Genomic DNA, 22,377 nt, shown 5'->3' with positions numbered 1-22,377 from the left:
GCAGGTTGCTTTGGCCTCCTCACAAAAGTTCTTGTCTCCCGAGCCTGCTTTGAAAATGTACCCATTGTGGAAAGGGGACTTAATATTTAAGAATCTTTAAATATTCATTGGGAAAAAAAAAAAAAGTAAAACACAAGACTTTTCTCTGTTCTCCTCCTGTAGCTTTCTGCTATTCATGTTCTTTGCTTCATAGCTTAAAAAAAAAAGATATATGCTCTTCTTTCCCTCTCCCTTTGGGCGCAGGAAGAGCTAACATAATTCTAGGTGTAGCTGCTTGCCATTTGGAGCTCTTTTCACTAAGCCTGCATGCCATCACACACACAGCTGTCACTGCGTTTCTCCATCTGCACAGGGCCAGATGCCATTTGGCCAGGCCAAATCCCACTCTGCTCCCTCTTCCCCCACACTGACTCAGCTTTGCAGATAAGGGAACACGTGCTGCTTCCTGCATACTCATCAGCCCTATGATCTTCATAAAGTGCAATAAGTTACAGGCTACAGTTTCATTTGGATTTATCCCCATGCAAGGAGAAGAATTAGTCATGTGGCTGGCTGATATACTCCACTGAAATGATGCTATGTAGATAGGTTATGAGACAGGCAGAATGTAAAATATGTTTCCTCTGCTTTCTGCCAAAACAGCCATTAATTTTTTCAGTCTCTAAGAGTCTCTCAAAATCTTTTTCAATGTCAGATCCAACAACAGCAACCCTTAACTAAACTAAAGTCCCTTCTCTGCTTCTGTTGAATATTTCACTTGCCAAATACTTAACTACATAGGTGTAATGCTAGGTAGGAGCTGCAACCGTTTGATAGTAACTACTCCATGGCCCCATTATTTTTAAGTGTCCCTTGTGGCAGAAAGTAGCCAAGTGAAGGCTGAGAAGTGCAAATGTAGTTTGACCAAAAAAAAAAAAAAAAAAAGAGAGAGAGAGAGAGAGAGAGAGAGAGAGAGAAACACAAAATAGCCTTACTCTCTTTCTTTTCAGGTCTGCCTATAGTAAAATACAAACCCACAGATGCCTGATCAGAGTCTCTCAGATGCTGCTGGTTACTTCCATGAGCCAGCACATCCACCTTAGTTTTGATAAACCAGTGCAGCCCAACCACACGCTCACCCCTCACAGCCCTCCCTTCACTGCACGCTGATCTCGAGCGCAGACAGTTCCCTGGAGCTGTGCACAGCATCACAGCATGAAAGCAGTCACGTAGTTGCCAGTGTATTCTGCATTAGCTACGCAACAGCCAAGGAGCTGTGTCATTCAGATGAATTCACAAGGAGAAGTCAAACAAACAAGTATCAAATTACTGAGCTTACTACTGTGGGCATGCAACCTACATATAAATATAAAAATTGCAGGATCCCTCTCTTCATATGCAACATCACAGTTATTAAATATGACATGGTTTTGCTTTTCCAAGTACACATTTCAAGCATCCTACTTTCATGCCAGTTCAGCTGTATAAACTACATGTCCTCTTTCAATCCCCAGATTATTTTTRAAGTTTGTCTCCCATTGGAGATGGATTAGTAAATAAGAGTGGAGCATACTAAACCACATGACAATTTACAATTCATCCTGTCCCTACCACTCCTATACATGTGGCTGTGACTTAATATTGTATCAACCTTGTATATTTACATGCAAATCATACTGAATGGGGCTCTCTTTCATATAAATATTTTTTTCTCAATTCATTTGCATGTGAGGAAAGTGACTGTGGAGGGGCAGATTACATTGTTTAGACTTTATTTCAAGCATTCCTAGGATATAGGCATATGTAGGAGCAGATCAGAGAGACAATGTCAAGAAAAAGCTCTTCCCTCTATTTCCAACAAAATGCTGTGCAAAAACGCAAACTCCTGTTTCCTATTAAACCAACAAACAAATGAACAAACAAAAATAAAGAAAGGCTAGAAACTGCTTGTGACTGAGAGTTTGTGCTGCTAACCCCMTCTCGAGTGTTCAAGGGCAACAGTCGCTATCTACAAACTGCTCACTGAAAACACAACCATTTCTTTTACGCAAAAATCCATATAAAGAGAAAATAAAAGATAAAGCTGCAAAAATAACCAAATAAAATGACAAATATTTTCACAATGGCCAAATACCTTCTGTAACTGTCTAGTTCTCAGTTAACTATGTGTTTCCTAGCACGAGTTCTACTTTGACCCACTTACATTGCGAACGCATAACGTCACTTATCTTTTTAACAATTACTTTGTGGGATCTGTAAAAGCCCTATTCAAACAATTTTGTGAGAGAGCTAACAACATGATGATTTCGAAATTACCAATAAATAGGAAGAATGTGTGCACACAGCTACATGCCAGCTGAATGGGTGACAATAAAAGCTTTAACACTGCATTTTTTTCTTTTCTAGATACTGCTTCCTTATATGCTGAAAATGACCAGATAACATAAGTAGGATTTACTTGATTCTTATGCCTGTGAAATTTTAATGTTCTTTATCAGTCCTCTCTCTCAGAGGTTTTCCAGATATGTTAAATGTCTTTTAATTCCCTAATATTGGCTTTTCACACTATTTAATTCTGAAGATTCAAACATCCTCTGCAGCAACCCTTTGCACATTCAGGAACTTAAAAAGAAAATTCTTCTGGGTGTTTGACCCTTTGATATATACTGTCAATTACTTCCACAGCTAGTTTATTTTTGTTAAATTATGCATCTGCTGCAGAACGCACTGAGAAATACGTTTTCATATAAATCATATAAAGAAAACTTGCCTACATAAATTAAAGGGTTGCTTTCTTCTGCTTATAGAAGGCAGGAGCAGGGAAGTTTTTCAGTGCTGGGGACATGTCACAAAATCTGGATCAATGCGTTGGTTTTCTTCTGTAGGCCTGCCATTCTTGCTTGCATGGAGATCACCTTTTATGAGAGGTGCACACTGACATCTACCGTTTGCAGTGGAGACTGCCCTGGACGGGTTCACATCATTCAACTTAGCACTGTGAACTGTAGGTTCCTCTACCTGCTCTTTCAGGGGTCATTTAGAGCCTCTGAATTAAGCTCATAATTTGGACTAGAATAGACACCTTCCTCCCCAAAAAAAGGGTGGCAAGTGGGACAAGCCTGCTAATTAATGCTGGGGAGTCAGGCTCTGAATTCCCCACATCTTACGCAGCTTTTGCACCACTTGTGATAACAGCTCTTATCTCCAGGTCAGTTTAGCGCTCTGCATATTAACAAGGCAGCTTTGCACTACAAAGCTGCAGCTTTTCTTCCCCATTACTGTCCTTCTGGCTTATCTCAGGACGTGCTCATTAGGAAACTCCTCTAATACTGCCTACGTGACCGCAGTCAAATTTAAAGCAGGTACTCTGCACAAAGCACAGCYCTGGACTCCCCACCTTCTAGAAACTTATTGCACATGTTGGACAGGAGTCTGCTTACAGGGAACTGACTTTGCCAGATGCTGCTTAACTACCTGAAACAAGATTGCTCAGCATGGAGAGCACTCGCACCATGGAAAGCACAAGAAAAATGTAGGACTGCTCCTTATGTGACAACCTCAGCTCCCTTATCCTAACACCTTTCATTACCAAAGACATCAAAAAAAAAAAAAAAAGTATATCTGTGGGTTTCTAGCAGTTCTAATTTAAAGTTAGTATTTGAAGCAATTGTCTTATTGCTAAAAAAAATCAAGGGAAACATCACCACTCCTAGCTGCTATAGTAGATACTAAAGAAGCAAGGGTTCGGTTCGATCCTGATGAAGCTGGCCAATGGCCAGACACAGTGTTTCTGCAGCCTGGCAAAAGCCAAGCAGCACGAGGAGTTTGGAAGCTGAACAGCTCCTGTTTCCACCGGATTAACATATTGCACAAATGCAGCAGCAACCTACCCCTCTGTGTATATACATTCAGCATTCACTGTATTAATTGAATAATACTCAGACTACATAAGCCTGTCTGACAGCAACACAAGTAGATTTAGTCATGAGGCAGTGAAAATGGACATCCAAAGGGCCTCCCCTTTCTTTTTTCACACTGTGAAATGTGCTATGTATATGTGTCATATACTACTCTGGGACAACAAAAAAAAAACGGTCAAAGTTGCACAGAAAAAAACATGCCATGCACTGGAGTTCTCAGTTGTTGCAGGATCACAGATCGGTTAGCCAGCACTAGCTTTCTTGCCAAATTAACTCCACTTGGCAACCAACCTCAGGAGTACATGCTTCTGATGTGTGATAAATAGCASCAAGGCTTCCAAGCTGTTAGTTGTATTTGCAAGCAATTGTGTCTCAGCCACGTTACAAAAGACACAAGCTTGGCATGAAGCCCTGTGTTGCAAGGTGTGCTGCTCTCTCTCTGCTCATATTAGCCATTGCTTAATTTCACAAATATATGTTTATTCTCAACTGTTCCCTTCCTATTTGCAAGACTCCTTCCCACAGAAGGCCATACTTAATTCCGACCAGCACCTTCGTCCTCCTTCCTAGCCCTATTATGGACACACCTCTAATCACAGTTTCCTAATGTGTTCCCTCCCTCTGAGAAATGCCCTGGTTTTGATGCCAGTGTCCCCAGCTCCACACCTTGCTCCCCAATTCCAAGCTAATCCTCATGAGGCCAGCTGAGAGAAAGAGGGGGATTATTTTCAGTGGAAAGATACTGGGGATTTTCCACAGTGGAAAGATGAGGACTGGAGATGGGCAAAACTTGTGACACTGGAATATGTGCAGCAACAGAATAATCTCCCAAGGGTAAAAGACATAAGCTCCTTGGAGGGCCTGGAGTTTCTGAAGGACAGATTAAGCAACATCTACAAAACACACTGCATCAACAGGAAGATGGGCAAGACCATGCAACCGGGCTACTCCATGGAGGCACATTTCTGCACAGTCCTAATGTTAATACCTGCAAAATAATACCTGCATAGTAATAGCACGTATGAAATACATTTCATATTCAGGATTTGTTAGGAAAAGCTTATAAGGAGAAAAAAAAAAAAAAAAAAAAACACAGGGAAAACAGGAATATATGCAGGAGAACCAAAAAATACAGGTGATCACTGCCAGGGTTCCAAGTATCACTGCTCTCACAAAAAGCACCATGGGGATTTCTTATAATTTCTTTAAGCTCTGGAGAGATCAAAGAGCTCAATTATAGTATTTAGCCCTCCCTCCTCTGCATCCTTTCACTACTAATTGTCCTGGCTCCTGCTCTTCCCCTATGTAAAAATGAAAGCACTGGAATGAAGCCTGCTACTGAAGCAAGCAGAGGAAACTTCCACTGATGTCAACAGAATTAGGCCAATTTTCAAAGCAGTGACTTGGGCCCTCCAGTTGGCAAAACAAGAAACACAACTTGTGCAAATGCAGCCAGACTGCCCTTCCCTGCGGGCAGGCAAGCCCACTGAGGGCCGGGCCGTCTCTGCCCTTCTGCACTGGCTTGGCTGCAGCAGGAGAGCAGTTGCTGTGGGGCTGCTGACTCACCCTTTGGTTCCGGCTTTTGCTCTGAGCAGCACACGCTGCTAGTTCCTCAAAGCTTGTGGCAAAAATCTCTCTAGTGCCCACAGATTATAAACTACTTAAAATGAGCATCTAAACTACATAATAAACTGAAAAGAGAAGAAAGTTCATTCTCTAATTAAGAATTTATAAGGCTGGCATTAATCCCTGAGTCTTGTTTCTAAACACAAACTCTTCGCTGAAATCTTTCTGTGTCTCTGAAGACTCATTCATCCCACTAGCTGTGCAACGTTTATGAAGGTAACAGCAATCTCAAATTTGATTACAGTCTGTTCAGACTTTCTGGCATCATCCCTTCCATTTAATTCCAACAACAAGCCCAATACAGAGAAACAAATTAAAACAATAGAGTAAATACCTCAAGTAAAAGGGTGACATAGGCCGTTCATCTTCTTGGGAACTAAAAAAAAAAAACATATTTTTAAAGTTAGTGTGCAGTTCAGACTAGTATTTGCAGTTCAGTTACAGCAAGATAGTCACTCTTAAAAAGCAGAGATAATAAGGGTGAAACTATGTCTACCACACAGGTAGTATTTAAGTCTACTCTATCCTGTGCTTGATCTGCAAGTCATGGAACAGAACTTTAAAGTTACATTCCTTAAATCCTGAGAACCCAACTCATTTTTGAACATTTACAAATGCAGAACAGATCCACTGCTAGACAGTCAGGAGTCACTCCAGCTCTGCGGCAGTTCAGACTCTATTCCCATAGCAACAATATCACTTTTCTGCCAGCAGAACCACAAGGGTCTTTTGCTGCTTGTTGTTCCAGAATTAACAACCTGTCCATAAAAGTGAAAGTGAAGAAAAAAACAAATGACATCTCGAGAGATCAAAAAGAAGGACATTGCTATGTGTACATGCATGCAGCTCAGACTTCCACCACTGAGTTCTTCCGTCCTGGCTTAAAGCTGATTTGACTACACTGAAGTTCTGCTAAACTACAGAGGCAAAACAAGAGAAACACAGATCTGACAGAGACGAGTCAAGTCTGTGTAAAACTGAATGTATCTGAAAAGTTTGTTCCTTGTGGGCTTGAGGCAGCCATTTCCCCTGAGGCTTGCGATCGGGGCTGCATTTGGCTGGCATGCAGCTCCCCTAATAGGTGTTTCAGAGAACTGATCTGGATGAAAAATAGCTATTTTGCATGAAGCCAGGTCAGTTTGCCCACAGATCAATCCCCTGACCAATCCACAAAGATAAGAATGAGTAGTTAGGAGGTTAAGGTTTAATGGTGTGGTTGAACTGATTAAATCAATTCAAAATCCTCTGTTAAAAAGGAACTACACGAACTACACCTAATGCTTGGACTTGTAATTCTTCAGATCAGTGGACTTTCTCCAAGCACATAGGAAATGCCACTGAAATCAATTTGTCCCCAGAGGATTTGAATTGACTAACAAAGAGTGCAGTAAGTCTGGGAGAAAGGCAGAAAAGATTATGGGAACTACTTACTTGAAGCAGAAAAGCTAACATTTCACATGCATGGGAAACAAACATTTTCCTACTGTTCTCCCACCATCAAAAAGTCTCTCCCAGTGCTCAGCAGTGCAATTTACCACAGACATTCAGCCCCAGTTTTGTCAAACAGGTCATGGAGGAACAGACCTGATGTGAAGGTACCGATCATTAAGTTCATACCGAGGATGAGAGATTTATCAAATACACTACGGGTAAGCCTAAATCTGCTTCAAATTCAAATAATTTGAAGATTTCGACTGCTATGAAACACTGACCAGCTTCAAAAGGGATCTGAACTGGATGAAACTTGAATTATTTTTGAAAACTCAGTCTGAATCCATTGCTCTCTTGAATTTTAAATAATTGATCACCTGACAATGGCTTTTCTAAATACGTAACAGAGGCAAAAGGATTGCTCTTGTGGATTTAGTAGCTAGGAGATCAAATACTCACACATACGTAATTTGCAGCTCCCACTGGAATCGAAAGGAAGCTGTCTAAGCAAGACAAGCTCCATCTGGCCCAGCGCCATGAAAGCGCTGTGCTCTTGTAGTCACTATAGCTGCAGGCAGATTTTACCATGGCTTACTTTGAATCTAGTCAATTTTGCAACAGATCTACAAATATGAAAGTGAATTTTATCTAAAAATCGGGAGAAAAGAGTAGAAGATGGGGAGGGTGGGTTAGAAAAAAAAAAGACCAGGAAGAGATAGAGACAGAACAGGATGTTAGGGAAATCACAAGTGTTACTCCTTGCTACAGTGCCAGAGAGGTGTGTGGATGACAGTTACATAGAACACTTCCCAGTCACTACGACAACACATATCTTTTCAGCCCTGCAAGCCTGAAGTAGAGATTCAGAGGTACCACAAAATACGACACCGGAAGGAAGAGAAACTGCTTCTGAAATCAGTGCGGTCTGCCAAAACATTAAACTCCTCTGTAATGCAACAGTGACAGCGCAGTTTTCAGCAGCTCCCTAACTAGACCGCACAGCTGCTGCTGCAAACTTTGCTGCCCCTTCCACGTGTCTGTACAGAGGTGCTTGTGCGAGCAGCCAGGCCAGTGCTAGCTGGGGCTCCTCCTTGTTGGCTGGCGCGTGGAGCAGGGTGCGCACAGGCACGCAGAGCGCACGCTTGGCAGAGCTGCCTGAAAGCTGTGGCCTGCAGCAAGGYATGCAACAGCTGTCTGCATGCAAACGAAGGTGTCTTCCCTTCAGGCTGTTGTGAGAAGCTCTGGGAGGTATGGAAGAGGTGGAAAGAACTGTGCAAGTGCCCATTACTGCTGCCTTGCAGAAGATGCTCTCCAGCAAACACCCAAGTAAGGCCCTTTTCCAGGTCCAGGCTTCTCTTGATGGCATGCACAACATTTTAGTTTGTACCTGCAAGTTATTGCTTTATTTGCAGAATATTCATTGCTTAAAAAAAAAAGAAGAAAGAAGAAAGAAGAAAGAAGAAAGAAAGGAAGAAAGGAAGAAAGGAAGAAAGGAAGAAAGGAAGAAAGGAAGAAAGGAAGAAAGGAAGAAAGGAAGAAAGGAAGAAAGGAAGAAAGGAAGAAAGGAAGAAAGAAACCACTTTAAACTCGTAATATTGTTTGCTCTGTTCATTATGCAATAGCAAGTGCAATATAATGCGAATGCAAGCAAGTCCCAGTGGCACATAGAAAAAGTGAAAAACCAACCCCATGCAGAAAGAAGCCCTGTCAAAATTTCTGTGCATCAGTGCAACTACAAACAACATAAATGCTCTTCAGAATATGTGTTAGTTGTCACATGTACAGTAAATATATTTTCTATAATAGGATCCTCCCAAATAAGGAATCAATTAACTTTCAAATCACAGAATACACAATGATACTGAAAAAGCCCAGATATCTTGCTTGTACTCATGCTCCCACCAATACCTTTGACAAATGAGGAAGCATTACTGTCCTTGATCATGTGTCCTTTGAAAAGAAAATGCTAGAAATCCTTAAGAAATGTTTAACATTTAACTGTACTCTTCTTGGGTTGCGCAATTCCTCTTTGGTCAAAGGGATATATGACCTTTACAAAAAGAAAGGAATGCTTAATACTTGGCACAGAGACTTGGCAACTAAGCTGCTTGTCCACACTGGGGAGGGACAGGTCACTCTGAAGCTCGTTTCCTAATTTCTGCCTTGCGTAGCAAAGAACTGACTCAGTAAGCAGGCAGGTTTAGTGGTATGATTTTTTAACTTCTAAAGCTTTTTCCCATTTTATACACACTTACGGCCAGAAGGCACTTCATAAGCACTTCAGAAGGGGTGAAGGAATTTAAACTAATCAGCTACCACTGATGAGCTGTCCAGACGTGTGAAAGAAAAACTCTGCCATTACTTTCTTCTCAAAAATGCACRTAGTTTTCCCCAGCAAAGGGTTTAAATAGAAATGAATGGTTCTTCATTGTAATACCTGGGAGAGCAACTTCTTATGCAAAGGACATCTGAAAACCTCATTATTTTATTCATGCTAAAAAGCAGAATGAAAAGAAAAATATTTTTAAACTATTCTTGTTTTCTTTATGCTTATTTTACTTCTAAAGAAAGAATATTGTTGTTTTGTAACCTTCATCCTACAAAAAAAGCCAAAAACAAAAAAACAAAACAAAAGAAAAAAACACCACAATCTGCCAGACTGGGAAGAAAGCCAGTATCACTGTCCCTTTAGTTTAGTACCTCTTATGCTCTTGATTTTTAGGAGTTTTTAGCCATGTGTGTTTCACAGCATATATGCAAGGCATCCTGTTTTTCTCTATAAAGGAAATAGGAAAGTGCCTCAAGCTATGCTGAAGTCTAACTGTCAAAGGAGAAGCTTGCATCACATAGTAACAGGTTTTTTTTGCCTTCCCTTTTGTAACAGGAATGTTGCAGGCAACCGTTTGTCCCACCACATTCTCAAATAAATAGGGGTGGTTCCCCCAGCCCCCTTTTTCTTTTTGCTTTCCTTTCAGAACGAGGAAGGGAGCTGGTTCTGGGTTGAAGCTGTAACACACCCGGCCTGATTGCGAGTTCCTGCTTTATTCAGACACATCGCAGGTCTCTACCCTGGCACTGCTCTCTGCTCCCAGCCCCGTGGCCAGCTGGCCTGGGGCTGCCTGGCCTTGCACCTTCGGGCAGCAGGTGCCCCCCTGCCATGGCACCCACTCGCATTTAGGGTGTCAATTCAACCTGCAGACACTCAAATCTCAAAGACTCAGGGCCACCTGCCAGGCTGTGGAACAGAGATGCCAACGTGCTTGCTTCCTTTTGTCACATAAGCAGCTTTACAGAAGTACAGAGTTTGGAGAGGACCTTATTGACTTTCCATGAACTACTTTGTTATTTAGGTGCTAATAGGTCTATTACATTTGCACTTAATTACGAGCAGTCCTTCCTTCCTGGTCTCCTGCCACTGGAATCTCTATTGTAAAATTAAAACTGCTTTCCCACTGAATGTCTCTTTTCAAACGCTAAATGGAAAATTGTCTTGCATATTTATATCAAAAAAAAAAAAGTATTTTTTAAACAGTCATTAAAATGTACTTTGACTCAAATGTCAACGTTTGGCCTCAGACATGAAGGGCCTACATGCTGGCAGGGTGATGCTGCTAAGCCAAGGTCATGTTTTCCTACTGCCTTGCCATGGGCTCTATTTGTTCTGTCCTCAAAAGTTAAGATAGAGCATCGGCTCTCTTTCTATTCCACCACAGTTATTGTGGACTTCAAAAGAAATTAATGAATTTTTAGTGCCAATACTGTTTTCACACGACGAGTCTGTTGCTTTTCATTTTAGCACAAACAAAAGGCCCTTGAAATTCAATGTTAATTGAGTTAGTAATGATATCAGAAGGTAATGCAGCTTTCTGGGGGAGAAGGAAGGTTAAGTTTGAATTACTTGTTAAGACGCCAAAGATATCTTGCTCTCCTTTTCTTCTCACCATGCAGAATCCCCAGCTCCATTTAACAAGCAGAGCATTTGCATTTTCCCCCTGCCCCTCTGTAAGCGCAGCTGGGGAAAAGTATTTTTTTACGTTTGAACTGATACCTACTAGATTGGAGCTGTCCATGAAGATTTATTGCATATTTAATTTCTCAATATATAATTATTTAGTCATACTTCATGTTTAGTGGGCAAAAGGTAATGTTTTTGCAAACAAGAAAGAGTAGACAATACACGGGTCTTCCCCCACATAAACAAACAGCCCAGAAGTACGTTATGCAAAAGAAGAAAGAAAATAACATCCTTAACGCAGGAGCCACCATAAATTTAATCTAACGTGATAACACTGCGATTACCCCAATGGTCATCATTAAAAGTCAGCACTTAGCACCAACTGTTGAGCAATGCCACCCTTGTTCTATACCCTTGATCAGAGTGGGAGGGAGGAGGAATGCACTAAATAGTAACTGCTGCAGAGCAAACAAATGTTTAGCAGCCAATTCTGTTCTCTGTGAGATAATTTATTTCCATTCAAGCACTTTAATTTACCCTGAAGAATACCTTGTATATTCAAGCACATAACATGTACTGTTTCTGGTATTTTTCTCCAGTATTCCCTACAGTTACACTTGTGCCACACATTTACCACTGAAATCAAATTAAGCTCATGCTTATGTAGCTATTTGAGCTACTCATCAAATAAGGCACACGTCAAAATATTAGGCTGACAATCAGGCTTCTTTAGTCTGAACTTTCCCCTCACATATTGTGCAAAACGTCTCCAGTAACGTGGGCGGGGGTAGATAAGTATTAGCTTAAATATTAATCTCCAAAGGATCCTTCTGCCTTCCCTGCACCATTTTTTTTCAACAATGTTTTCCCTGAAGGTCTCTCAAGCAAGTTATGTTCCAGGCCTGGGACATCACAGCATGGGGCAATATGACTGCAGGGCAGTAGAAAAGGACCCATTCGAGGGAGAATTCCCACCAAGCCTTTCTGAAAGTGTGAGCTTCTGTGTCCTGTTTCATCTGGCATCCCAAATGCCAGTGTTACTTTTTGTAAAGACAAGTTGAACCACCCACTATTTGTTACTCCGGTTTCCACAGAAAAGGGTTAAGGCACAAGCACTTAAGTTTAGAGGGAGAACCTCTTAATTCCCCGAAAAGGGAGCATACAGTACAGCCATATAGATTGGGACTACACTGCTTTAACCTTGTGCATCACTATGCAGGCTGGGCATGAGGGAGCATGAGGATCTGCTCGGGTAAGCTTAATCAAAAAAATACATTTCCGTCATGGTCAAGAGCTGTGTGGAAAGACATTTTGCTTATGTCCTCCTCTTTGGAAACGCCATCAGGGAACTATAAGCGACGCCATGGCATAAGGAAATGATAAATGCCAATGCAAGCAACAAGCTGATTTTACATTTATATTAACGTATCTGAATCTGAGGGAACTTCCCACAGTATAATTTTGTATAATTATTTTCTACTCACTTTCCTCCTGGATTACAAACATGTTTATCTTTTATAAAATGACGTCAATGTTAAACAGTTTGCTTTTGTTGTTTTACTTCTTAAACCAGTTGGGAATTATGATGAAAGACAGGGCAGTATCTTTTCTTCTGCTTGTGGTTTGGCAACAGCTCTCCTTAGGATAAAACTAGAAAACGGGTCAGAAAGAGGTGGAAAAAAATGTACCAGCTCAAGTCTCACCTCTTCTCAGAATTTAACAGTGTGAAGTTGCATAACACACATACCTGTCGCATTATAAAGGTGAAGAACTGTTACCAGGTAACCAGTGATTGTTTGTTATAAGTTTGCACGCTTCAAATAGAGCTGAGAGCCCAATTTCTCAGTATAACATTCAGATGTTCTTGTTGAATCAAGGGGACACCATGAAAGAAAACACGACAGAAAGATTCCACCAGCTTCCTCTTACAGTCAGAGACATCCACCCACAGACACCCAGGGAAAGCTGCCATTGGCTTTTGCAGGTTTCAAGCCACAGATGCCAGAGGACAAGCATATCTCTTTGATCAAATCTGAGCCTGGAAGACCAAAAGTTCACATAGCATTTCAGTAAGACCAGGACCACAAGTATGACCACAATACTTCTTCACCAGAAAAATACACACATATATGTATACATATATATACACACATATATATGCATACATATGTGTATATATGTGTATACATATATGTGTGTATGTGTGTGTTGTGTATATATATGTACATATATGTATATATATGTACATATATGTATATATATGTATATATATGTATATATATGTATACATATATGTGTGTATGTGTGTGTTGTGTATATATATGTACATCCCCCCTCATCTCCCCTCTCCGAAGAGGATATTCTAGAACATACTTCATTAACATTTGTAAAGCACTCCGAACACTTTAGATAGAAAGTGATAACAAAGTCCAAAGGATTAGAATTATTTACAATATAACTTTGCACACACAAGTGTTCACTAATCTCTTTAAGAGAGCACAGTCCCAGTTCCAAAAAGAAGAAAAACACAGTGGGCTAGAAACAGTGTTCTCAGCTAAAATATTTGGTCCTCATAAAGGACCCCAGACAAATAAACCAGTAAGGTAAATTAAACAATCCCAATGATAACTGCAAACGAGACAGTCCATGCAGACAACTGCTGCTGCACAGATTAGAAACAGATCAGCCGCACTCTCTACTTCTATCAGAGGCACATTCTGAAAATATTTGTGAGAGTTTCATTTTTTCCTCACAGTTGATTTGCTTCAGCAAAGTGCAAAGCAGCCGCTGGTCACTGAGGAGGCCTGTGCTTGTACTTGGCCCTTTTATCTCCTGCAGAAAACGACTGGTACAATTTGCACAGGTGGCCACAGGTTTCAGCTTCACACAGTTTCACTACATCTACAATGCATTAAGCTAGAATAAACATGGGAAAATACAAATTAACAGTATTAGCCAGACTAGAACTAGGAATCCAGGTTATTCAACTGGGCTCATGCTATTCAGAAAACATATTAGCCCATTAGTAATAAGAGATGATCTGATCACTAGTTGATAGGTAGTTTGAAAACCAGGAATGCAACTACTGTGTGTTTTACAGGGTTTGGGTAATGTGGTCCATATTGCAGGAGAGGGTTCAACACATTCACCCTTCCACCTCTCACCCCGCCATGAAACACAACCCTGATGTTCCTACTGTCACTCTCTCACAGCAGGCCACAGTATCTCACCATATGCCATTCCACAGACCTCTATATATAGATGGAAATGACGCCATAAAGTACATATGGCCCCATTCAAGCATATCATATGTTTATCAGATTCACAACTTAGAGATACCACAGCAAATACAATGCTTTACATTTCTCATGATAAATGCAATTTAAATGTCACAGTTACTTAACCTGGGGCATATGTCCCTCTCTCAAGCTCCACGCGATGACCACGTAGATGAACGTTCCTATCGCTGCAGCACACAGGGGCTCCTGCCACAGACCCAGCACCATCAATCAGCTCATGGCCCCAAAGGGGTGCAGTGAGTAGGGCCCACGCAAGTCTACTTGGATGGGCTTTGGTGGCACGAGTGGCACTCTGTGGGGTGACAGCAGGGATGCCTTGCTCTGGCAGACCAGCTTGACAAGCACCCCTCCGTGAGAACTGCAGCTTCAGCCGATCCCTCACAGGCACCACAAGCATCTAGCAGCTCTCCATTCCACACAGGTAGCACTAGCCATCAACAGGGCTGAAGCAAAAAACGCAACAGGGCCAAGAGGACCCTGGTCAGCAGCAAACCCATACCCTAAGGAAGGAGGAGATGATGGTCCAGGGGGAAAAATAGGGGGAAAAAAAACCCAAAAAAGTGCAATCTGGAGAATGCTGCTGTAGAGGAATCTGGGAGTCTACACTTGTCTGCCCCGAGGTCAAAAGAAAATTAGGTGCTAAAAGTATAGCATGCACATTAAAAATAAATCAAGGACATGGAAAGAAGCCAGAATTCATTGTTTTTGTTTGTTTGTGTGTTTGTTTTTATAACTGCAAAGTTCCCATAATTCTGCTCCATATTCAAATTTTCATGAAAATTTCTGAAAAATCTTCCAGCACTGAGTGCACTTCTAGCTGATGGACAGTGAGTCCTTTCAACAACAAAAGCAAAGACTCTAATTAAGGTTACCCTGTGAAATCTACCTTCCCCTGGGGTGAATAGTTAGTCACAATAACAACTGCTTGTTCCAACACCAGCTACAAGCCAGAACCCTGCAACTCAAAAGGCTTTTTTTTTTTTTTTTTAATAAAAATAAAAATGAAGAAAAAGGGAGGAYGATTCTTCAAATAGGTGGAATGCACTATGACTGTTTTTAAGACATTCAGGCAGTATTCTTGCTTCTCTGCAGTTGCCAATATGGAAGCCTCACGACTGCATTAATGCAAAACGTACTTCCTCCACATCTATCTGCAGAGGACACTGTTTTATCAAGAAAATAACAGCTTGTACAGCAATTTTAGTTACTATTTTAATTTGCCCAGAGTGGGCATTTCATAGTTTCTGGTGAAACAGTACCCCCACAGTACAGTAAAAGCATATAAAATTAGTTATTTACTCTTTTGTAGATTACATAAGGAACAGTACTCAGTCTGTTTTAATAAGGTTAGGAGGGAAGGGAATGTGTAATTTTGGGAGCTGGCAGAGTAACCAGCGCAAATACGCAAGGGCACAGCAAAAGGGCTGCCTACTCTCCCCTCCCCACCGGGTGGGCTGGGCACTGCCATTTGAAAAACCTTACTGCAGAGATCCCTACGATGTTCTGAAATGAGTACACAGCAGCATAGGCATATATATATATATATTCATAGTGAGTGCTGAAAAGAGGTRTGTCTCAACATTCTGGAAATAGCCCTCTTCGCAAAATCAAAGCTCCCTTCCATGCTTTTCAGGCAACTGCCAAAAAAAAAAAAAAACCCCACACTTGCTATTTGAGATCTGTAGGGTACCTACAGGGGCATATCTGATCATTCAGGATCTGCTAGCCCACCACCTTCACTGCATTACAGCCCGCTGCTGCAGTGAAGCACTGGGGAATCCCTGCTTGCGCTCGAGGAGGGAAGGGTTGGCAAGGTGCTCAACASCCAATTCCCATGGACCGCAATGGCACTGGAGAACCTACTTCCCTAGTGCCCCCTGAAGTGCTCTAATCCCGCTGCCAGCTTCCCCCAACGGTTTGCAGTGATTAGAGAGTACTATTCCATGGATGTATACAAAGAAATTTGAGATACCCTCCAACACTACGTTAAGAGCCGCCTCACAGCACTTCCCCAGGGCGACGGGAGCCCGTCCGGAGCAAGGCCCAGCTCCCCAGCCACTTTCCCCCCGCCACATCTGCTCCGGAGGAAAGGAGGCGCGGGCGCAGTTTGCAGCGAGCTCTGCTGCAATGAAGGCAACGCCCGGGTCTCGGCGAGCGGCATCCGCGCCTCCCCCGTGCGCGGGGACCCCACGGGACACGTACCTCTGCAGGGGCATGATCTCGCAGGCCATGCTGCTCATGAGCTCCGCGGCAGCTCCCCGCGCCGCGCCGCGCCGCGCCCGCAGCGCCGCGCCGAGCCGAGCCGAGCCGAGCCGCGCAGGGCGGGCGGCCCGGGGAGGAGCGAAGCGGCGGGCGGCCCCGGGGCGGCGCTCAGGCCGGCCCGGGCCCTGCAGCGCCGCCCGAGCCGCGGAGCGCCGCGCAGAGAGGCTGAGAGGCGCGGGGCAGGCGGCAGCCCCCGGCACGGGGGGTCTGCCCGGCCGGGGCTCCCTCGCCTCTGCCCTGTAGCCAGCAAGRGCCGAGGACACGAAGCAAAGCGAGCGCCCCAGGGCGGCTCCTGATCACGCGAAACGGGTAGTGGACACGTTTTTGCCCAAGAGAGAGAAAAAAAAAAAAAAATTTAGGCCCAGGCGTAAAAAGCAAAACTTAAGCTGATAGTTCGGACGTGGCATCTATACAAATGACTTATCCTAAAGTAGAAAAGGCTCACACAGGTCAGAAAKCGCATTTTGTCAGCTCTCCGAACAATATAAACTGCACTGGCAACCACCTTCTTGAGCTGCTGTGCCTGCATCCACACTACAGATCTTATCAACATGGAATTACTGAAAAGAAAAACAAAATTACACACTAATGTTGAGCTCAAACTAGATACACGAGAAAGGCGAGAAACTGATCCAAGAACATACCACCAGCAAGCTTTTAACAAAAACACCGGATAAAGGATTTTATCAACTTAACTAGGATCGAAACAGCCTCTGGGCTTTGGAAGTGTCAGCSTAAGCATGCAGGGACTAACCAGAGGCCTCAGGCAGTGCCAATGTTCCCTAGGGTGGGAAATGCTGCCCATCACCCACCTGTGGCTCTAGGGCACTGGGGCACCAGTGCGGGCAGACTGCACAGTGCCCCGCTGCTGCTYGCACACAGCGCCTTCAAGCTGACTGACCACCCCTTCGTGTTTCAGTAGGTGCTGCTGTAGCTCACAAAGTTTCATGAAGTAGTTAGCCAGTCAGCCCGGACACACAGTGAAGAACAGCAGGCAAGGACTCCTCATTTACTGTTAAAACTGAWCAGGGTCACAGAAGCACAATTTACTTTTACTTATGTTGCCACAGGGCCAGTAACTCTCAATAACTGTGGCCTCTATTTGGTCACCTTGCCTGCTCGTCCAACATTGCTCTGCAATGACCAATCAGACCCTTTAGTTTGGTGGAAATTTTGGGATGGGGAGCGACATAACCACAGAATGCTTGTGCCGCTCTCCAGTTTTTGCATGACACGGTAATTTTGGGAAACAAGCATGTTGTGCACTAGTGGTGCTTTTGCCAATTGCTGCCCAGTAGAAGTGCACTCTGCCATGCCACAGGCTCGCAAGGCACTGCACAGAGCTCCTACTTTTTATGAAAGTCAGCAACACCGATCAGGCGCTCTGCCATGCTGGAGCTGGGCTGCTGCTATCTGTGTCAATTAAGTGATTATCTCAGGGACTTCCTGTTAAATAAAACGTGTTAGACATGCTCCTGAATAACTAAAACCACACAAAAAGAGATTTTACTCTGACACACAAAACTGCTCGCTTCACTATAAAACAAAATCACCTTGTGCTGTTTCACAACTTGACATTAAATAAAATTACCTCCCTTTGGGCAGGCTTTTAATATACACAATTATTCATATTTTATTATGTTTCTATAAACTAAGCGTTACCACCAGGATACCAATAAAAAAAAAAAGTTTCCACATTTAACTATGTACCTGTCTACATGAGGAATGAGCCAGGGTTTTCTAGAGCAGCTTGCTGAATAACTGAACTCAAATAGCACCCGTGCTCTGAATTTATACCATAGGCATTTTGTCATAACTTCCATGTGATTTCCCCACATAAATGAGCTTAAAAATACTAAGATTCATAACAAAGAATTTACTGACAAGGAGTAGAAATTACCAGAAAAATTAATCTACGAATTACGATCAGGAAAGAAGGTCAATTCCTGGCATTGTGCTGAAATCAGCCAGGCTGATTAAAGTCGCTCAGTGCCCCCTATGCCACCAACACCTTCAGAGCCACCTTCTCCTGTTGCTATTTTCTTCTGGAGTTCTCTCTATGGGCTGTTGGTTTTCACCTCCCCTTCCTCATGTGCACCTTTAGCAGTGCCAAAAACATTATGACTGAGAAGACGTATCCTAACTCACTTTTCCTAGCACACCCACTGACATGTAACAGTAATGCCCATTGAAAGCTGGGAGATCAAAGATGAAAAAAACACAGCTGCTGGCCTTTGGCTTGCAGTCCTGGGTTCCCAAGGTTTTAATTATTTCCGGAGTAGCTGCAGATATGGCAATAAAAGATTCTGACACAGGGAAATGTCAAAGCGAGTAAAATCAAAATAAGTACTTCAGGGCATGGAGGCCAACCATGTGTACAAGCAGCACTGCTTGCTGCTCAAACAGCAGGAAACCACCCCACAGTGCATGTCACCCTGCTTTAGATGCATCATCTGAACGTGCCTTTCAAACCTGTCACCCTACAAAAAATCAGTACAAAACTTGTTAGTTTGTCATCTCCCCTGCCTATGGTTACAGACTGTAACCTACACATTTCAGTCACCACCTTGATAGACAAAAGTTGCCAGAAAACTGAAGTCTCATCTCCAAACAGTATTCCTTTCTTCTCACTGATGTTTAAGGTAACTTTGCTACTTGAGAGGCAGAAATTTCTTTTCTTCCCTCTATCCTCTTGCATCCTTCTTTAACTTGCATGATTCAAGATGGAATGATTATCACATATAAATYCTGGGATTATTACAATATGCTGTTTTGGATTTGTACTTGTTAAACCTATTTTTCCACATTTAGGGGAAACAAAACTACTTATTTAAGTTTTATACAGCCCTCACATTCCTATTGCTCAGAACAGCCAAACTTGCTTTCTAGCTGCAAAAATACACTGCGGTGGCTATTTACGGYACCACCAGACATACATCTGAAAGATACACCCACGTATCCTTCTCCCTCCACACTTACTGGAGAACTTTTAACCTGAGTTCATCCCAACCACATATCAAGAAATGATTAGGATGAAGTTTTTGRTTTGTAGATTTGTCACTGAGATTCAGCAAAGGAAAAGAAAGGCACAGACTGGAGCTCCGGAGAAACAATCCCACCACCAATCCTCTCCACCAGCAGTGCTTGGGGACTGAGCCCATCATGGAAAGGAAGTGCCCCGTCCATCATCATTATAGAGCTGCCTTCCTCCGTTTCCTTTTCACACTAAGCTGCACAGCAAATATTTTCCTCAGAGTACCAAGCAATAAAAGAAGAAGACCTGTGAGCAGCACAGCACTGAGGACAGAGTTTAATATTGATCTAGCTAATGGATTTTGTGAGGATGGAGCTTAATCATACTGAAAATTAAAGATTARCATACTTTTCAAAATAGCATTAATATATATCAACCCTCCCTCCCCCCTGTCGATTATTTAGGTACACATTTGATCCATGCAGACAAAGAGTCTTTGTGCATGTAAAGTGTTGCAATTGCAAATGAAAGGACCCTGAAAAAAGCTTCCTGCAGGCCAGAAGATTTGTGTGYAAATAGGCAAAGCACATGTAAATAGAAACCATATTTGGAAACTGTAGCCTTTAACATCCAAATAATGCAGAAAGAAGATTACATAGGCCTGGTTAAAAAGAACACAATAGATAAAAAGAAAAACTGATGTATCAAAACCATAATTAAGTAAAGTAGTAATCCCCAGCCAGTGGCTGATTTATCCCAAGAGAAACTTTCCAAAGTTGGTGCTCACTTAGTAATTTTATGACATGACAGAAAATGTAAAATAATAGTGGCCAGGTAAGCAGATCATACAAGGAGGGGGAAGAGAAAATGAAACAGAAAAAGGAATACAAAACAATCTGTTGCTTTTTATTACAGTTTGTGCAAGCAAAAATTTCACRTGTCAACACTGCCATAAACATAGTCAAATCTAGGCCTGAGAACACCCAGCTACACTTGCAGAACTATGTATGCTAAATAGCAATCAAAGTTGCTGAATTYAGTGGCAATTGATTCTGGAATTGATTGTGGTCATGTCATATGCAGGGAAATATTAAATTATAATAATGGTTCCTTTTGACCTTAAGACTGTATCAATGAGCAGATTCTGTTTTAATTACTTCTCTTCAAATGGGACACATGATTGATAATACTCTCTTGTGAATTTTCATATGTAGTCAGTTGGTATCATGGCTTCTCTGGATCCTCCTTTGGGCTCTTTAATCAGTTCAGCCAGAATCAGGGAAASCAAACTCAAAATCAGCATTAGATTGCAGGAAGTTACTCAGCCATAATTTATAAGGTAAGGAAGAAAAGGTGAATATGACAGACAATTTTGCTTCTAATAATACTAAAAGACATCACTTTAGTTCTTAGTCATGCTGGTTAAAGTTCCTGTACAATATTTGACTCCATAAGCGCAGTTASTTAGGAAATGAGAGAGTACTGTTCTTAGTTCTAAAATCAAGGATCTTCTCCTAAACAGTCCAAGTTTTTCATTTCATAATTTTCTCAGGAAAGCAAAACTGACAGAAATATGCAAAAAAAAAGAAAAAAAGGCATAAAAATTCTATTAAAGATTGAAGATACCAGTGTAATAAGTAGAGAGCATATACGTCAGTGAGTTACATGMTAGACTTGTTACAGTAAGCAAGTGAACAGGAAAAAAGAGTCAAGGAYATAAAAAGTTTTCACAGCCTTGAACACAGGCTATCAGAAAGAGGCTTTGTTGAGAGACTTGTGCTGAAAAGGTGCTTTTAAACTTTGATGAAGAAAAGCTCAGCCATTCAAGGATGAAAACTTCATCACCATGCTGTGACTGCTGTGATTTTAGCAATGTAAGGGTATTCTAACTGCTATCATTCCTCTGCAATGGATGCTTTCTCACGGTCACCTTTGTAGAATAATGTTAAACCTTAGACAAACTGCCCAGATGCAATTTGAAGAAATATCTTACACCTCTCCTTAACTAATATTCATCTTGTCCAAATGAGTAGAACTATTGCTGCCATATTCAAGGGGAATATTGACTTAACATTTTTTTTTTTTTTTACTGTAGCTCTTCTGTTTCCTACTGCAACTTGGAGGGTGAAATTACCTTTAAGCACAGCTAGTTAAAATCTATTAAGGAGGAAACATCTTGCAGAATTGTTCCTTAAACTCGCCGGGACAGGAGAAAAGTAAGYACTAAGCCAAGAGCTTCGCAGCGTTTCTGATCCCAGGCTAGAGATAYGCATGTAGACACATTTCCCCCAGAGCAGGTCACCCCCAGCTCCCAGGAGGCTGGGATGAGCTGCGGGGGCTACTCTTCATGGGAAGCAGTGTCCTTCGCAAGCACTGCCACACCCGCCATCAGCCGCTTTAACTTGTTCCAAAGGACTCCTCCCCCATGGGATGGCACAGAAATTATTTCTTGGCCTCCCTCCTGGAARAGGAGGAGGATTGGGAGTACATTCCTAAAGGGTTTTCTGGGAAAGTATCAAGTGATGAATGGTTTTGCAAGCTAATCTGCTGTGGGAACAGGGTAAAGCATGCTATATAACAGGTCACTAGGTTCCTCATTTGCACCAGTTAGTTTAAGTGCCAGAACAGAGGATGTCAACTGAACAAGCAGAAGCCTTGTACAAATTGTTTTCAGAGCAGGCTTTTCTCAAAGGTCTGTCAATCTCGGGGAATTCCTAAACATCAATACTTAAAATTTTTCTCCCACTTCTCTAAATCATTATTTCAATAACCTCCTCYGTAACAATGCAGCTGTTTCAAATCAATAAAAAGGTTTCTAATAAAAAGCACTCAAAAAACAAAAGCATCAATCTGTCTGGGAGAAGATTCAAAACATTTTTAATGACCCCTTGGTATTCCCCGGATTGTTGATTTTCCCTACAAAAAATGTGA

General features: G+C 42.1%; 1 protein-coding gene across 4 annotated transcripts in view; it reads right to left on the bottom strand.

Annotated features, from left to right (window-relative positions):
• FAM13A (family with sequence similarity 13 member A) overlaps positions 1-16,470 on the bottom strand; it is a 51,480-nt gene extending 35,010 nt beyond the window's left edge. For all 4 annotated transcript variants that reach the window (XM_026039988.1, XM_026039989.1, XM_026039990.1 and 1 more), the window contains exons 1-2: positions 16,413-16,470; positions 5,860-5,901 (exon numbers count right to left, since the gene is read on the bottom strand). In XM_026039988.1, coding sequence (XP_025895773.1) covers positions 5,860-5,901; positions 16,413-16,450 — 80 coding nt within the window. In that variant the 5' untranslated portion in view covers positions 16,451-16,470. The remainder of the gene's footprint in view (positions 1-5,859; positions 5,902-16,412) is intronic.
• Positions 16,471-22,377: the final 5,907 nt, after the last annotated feature.

Source organism: Nothoprocta perdicaria, unplaced genomic scaffold (genome assembly GCF_003342845.1).
Source record: "Nothoprocta perdicaria isolate Ctin4 unplaced genomic scaffold, notPer1 scaffold_249, whole genome shotgun sequence".
NCBI classification, from domain to species: domain Eukaryota; kingdom Metazoa; phylum Chordata; class Aves; order Tinamiformes; family Tinamidae; genus Nothoprocta; species Nothoprocta perdicaria.
The sequence above is the reverse complement of the archived record's forward strand: the minus strand, read 5'-3'. Positions and strand labels throughout refer to the sequence as shown.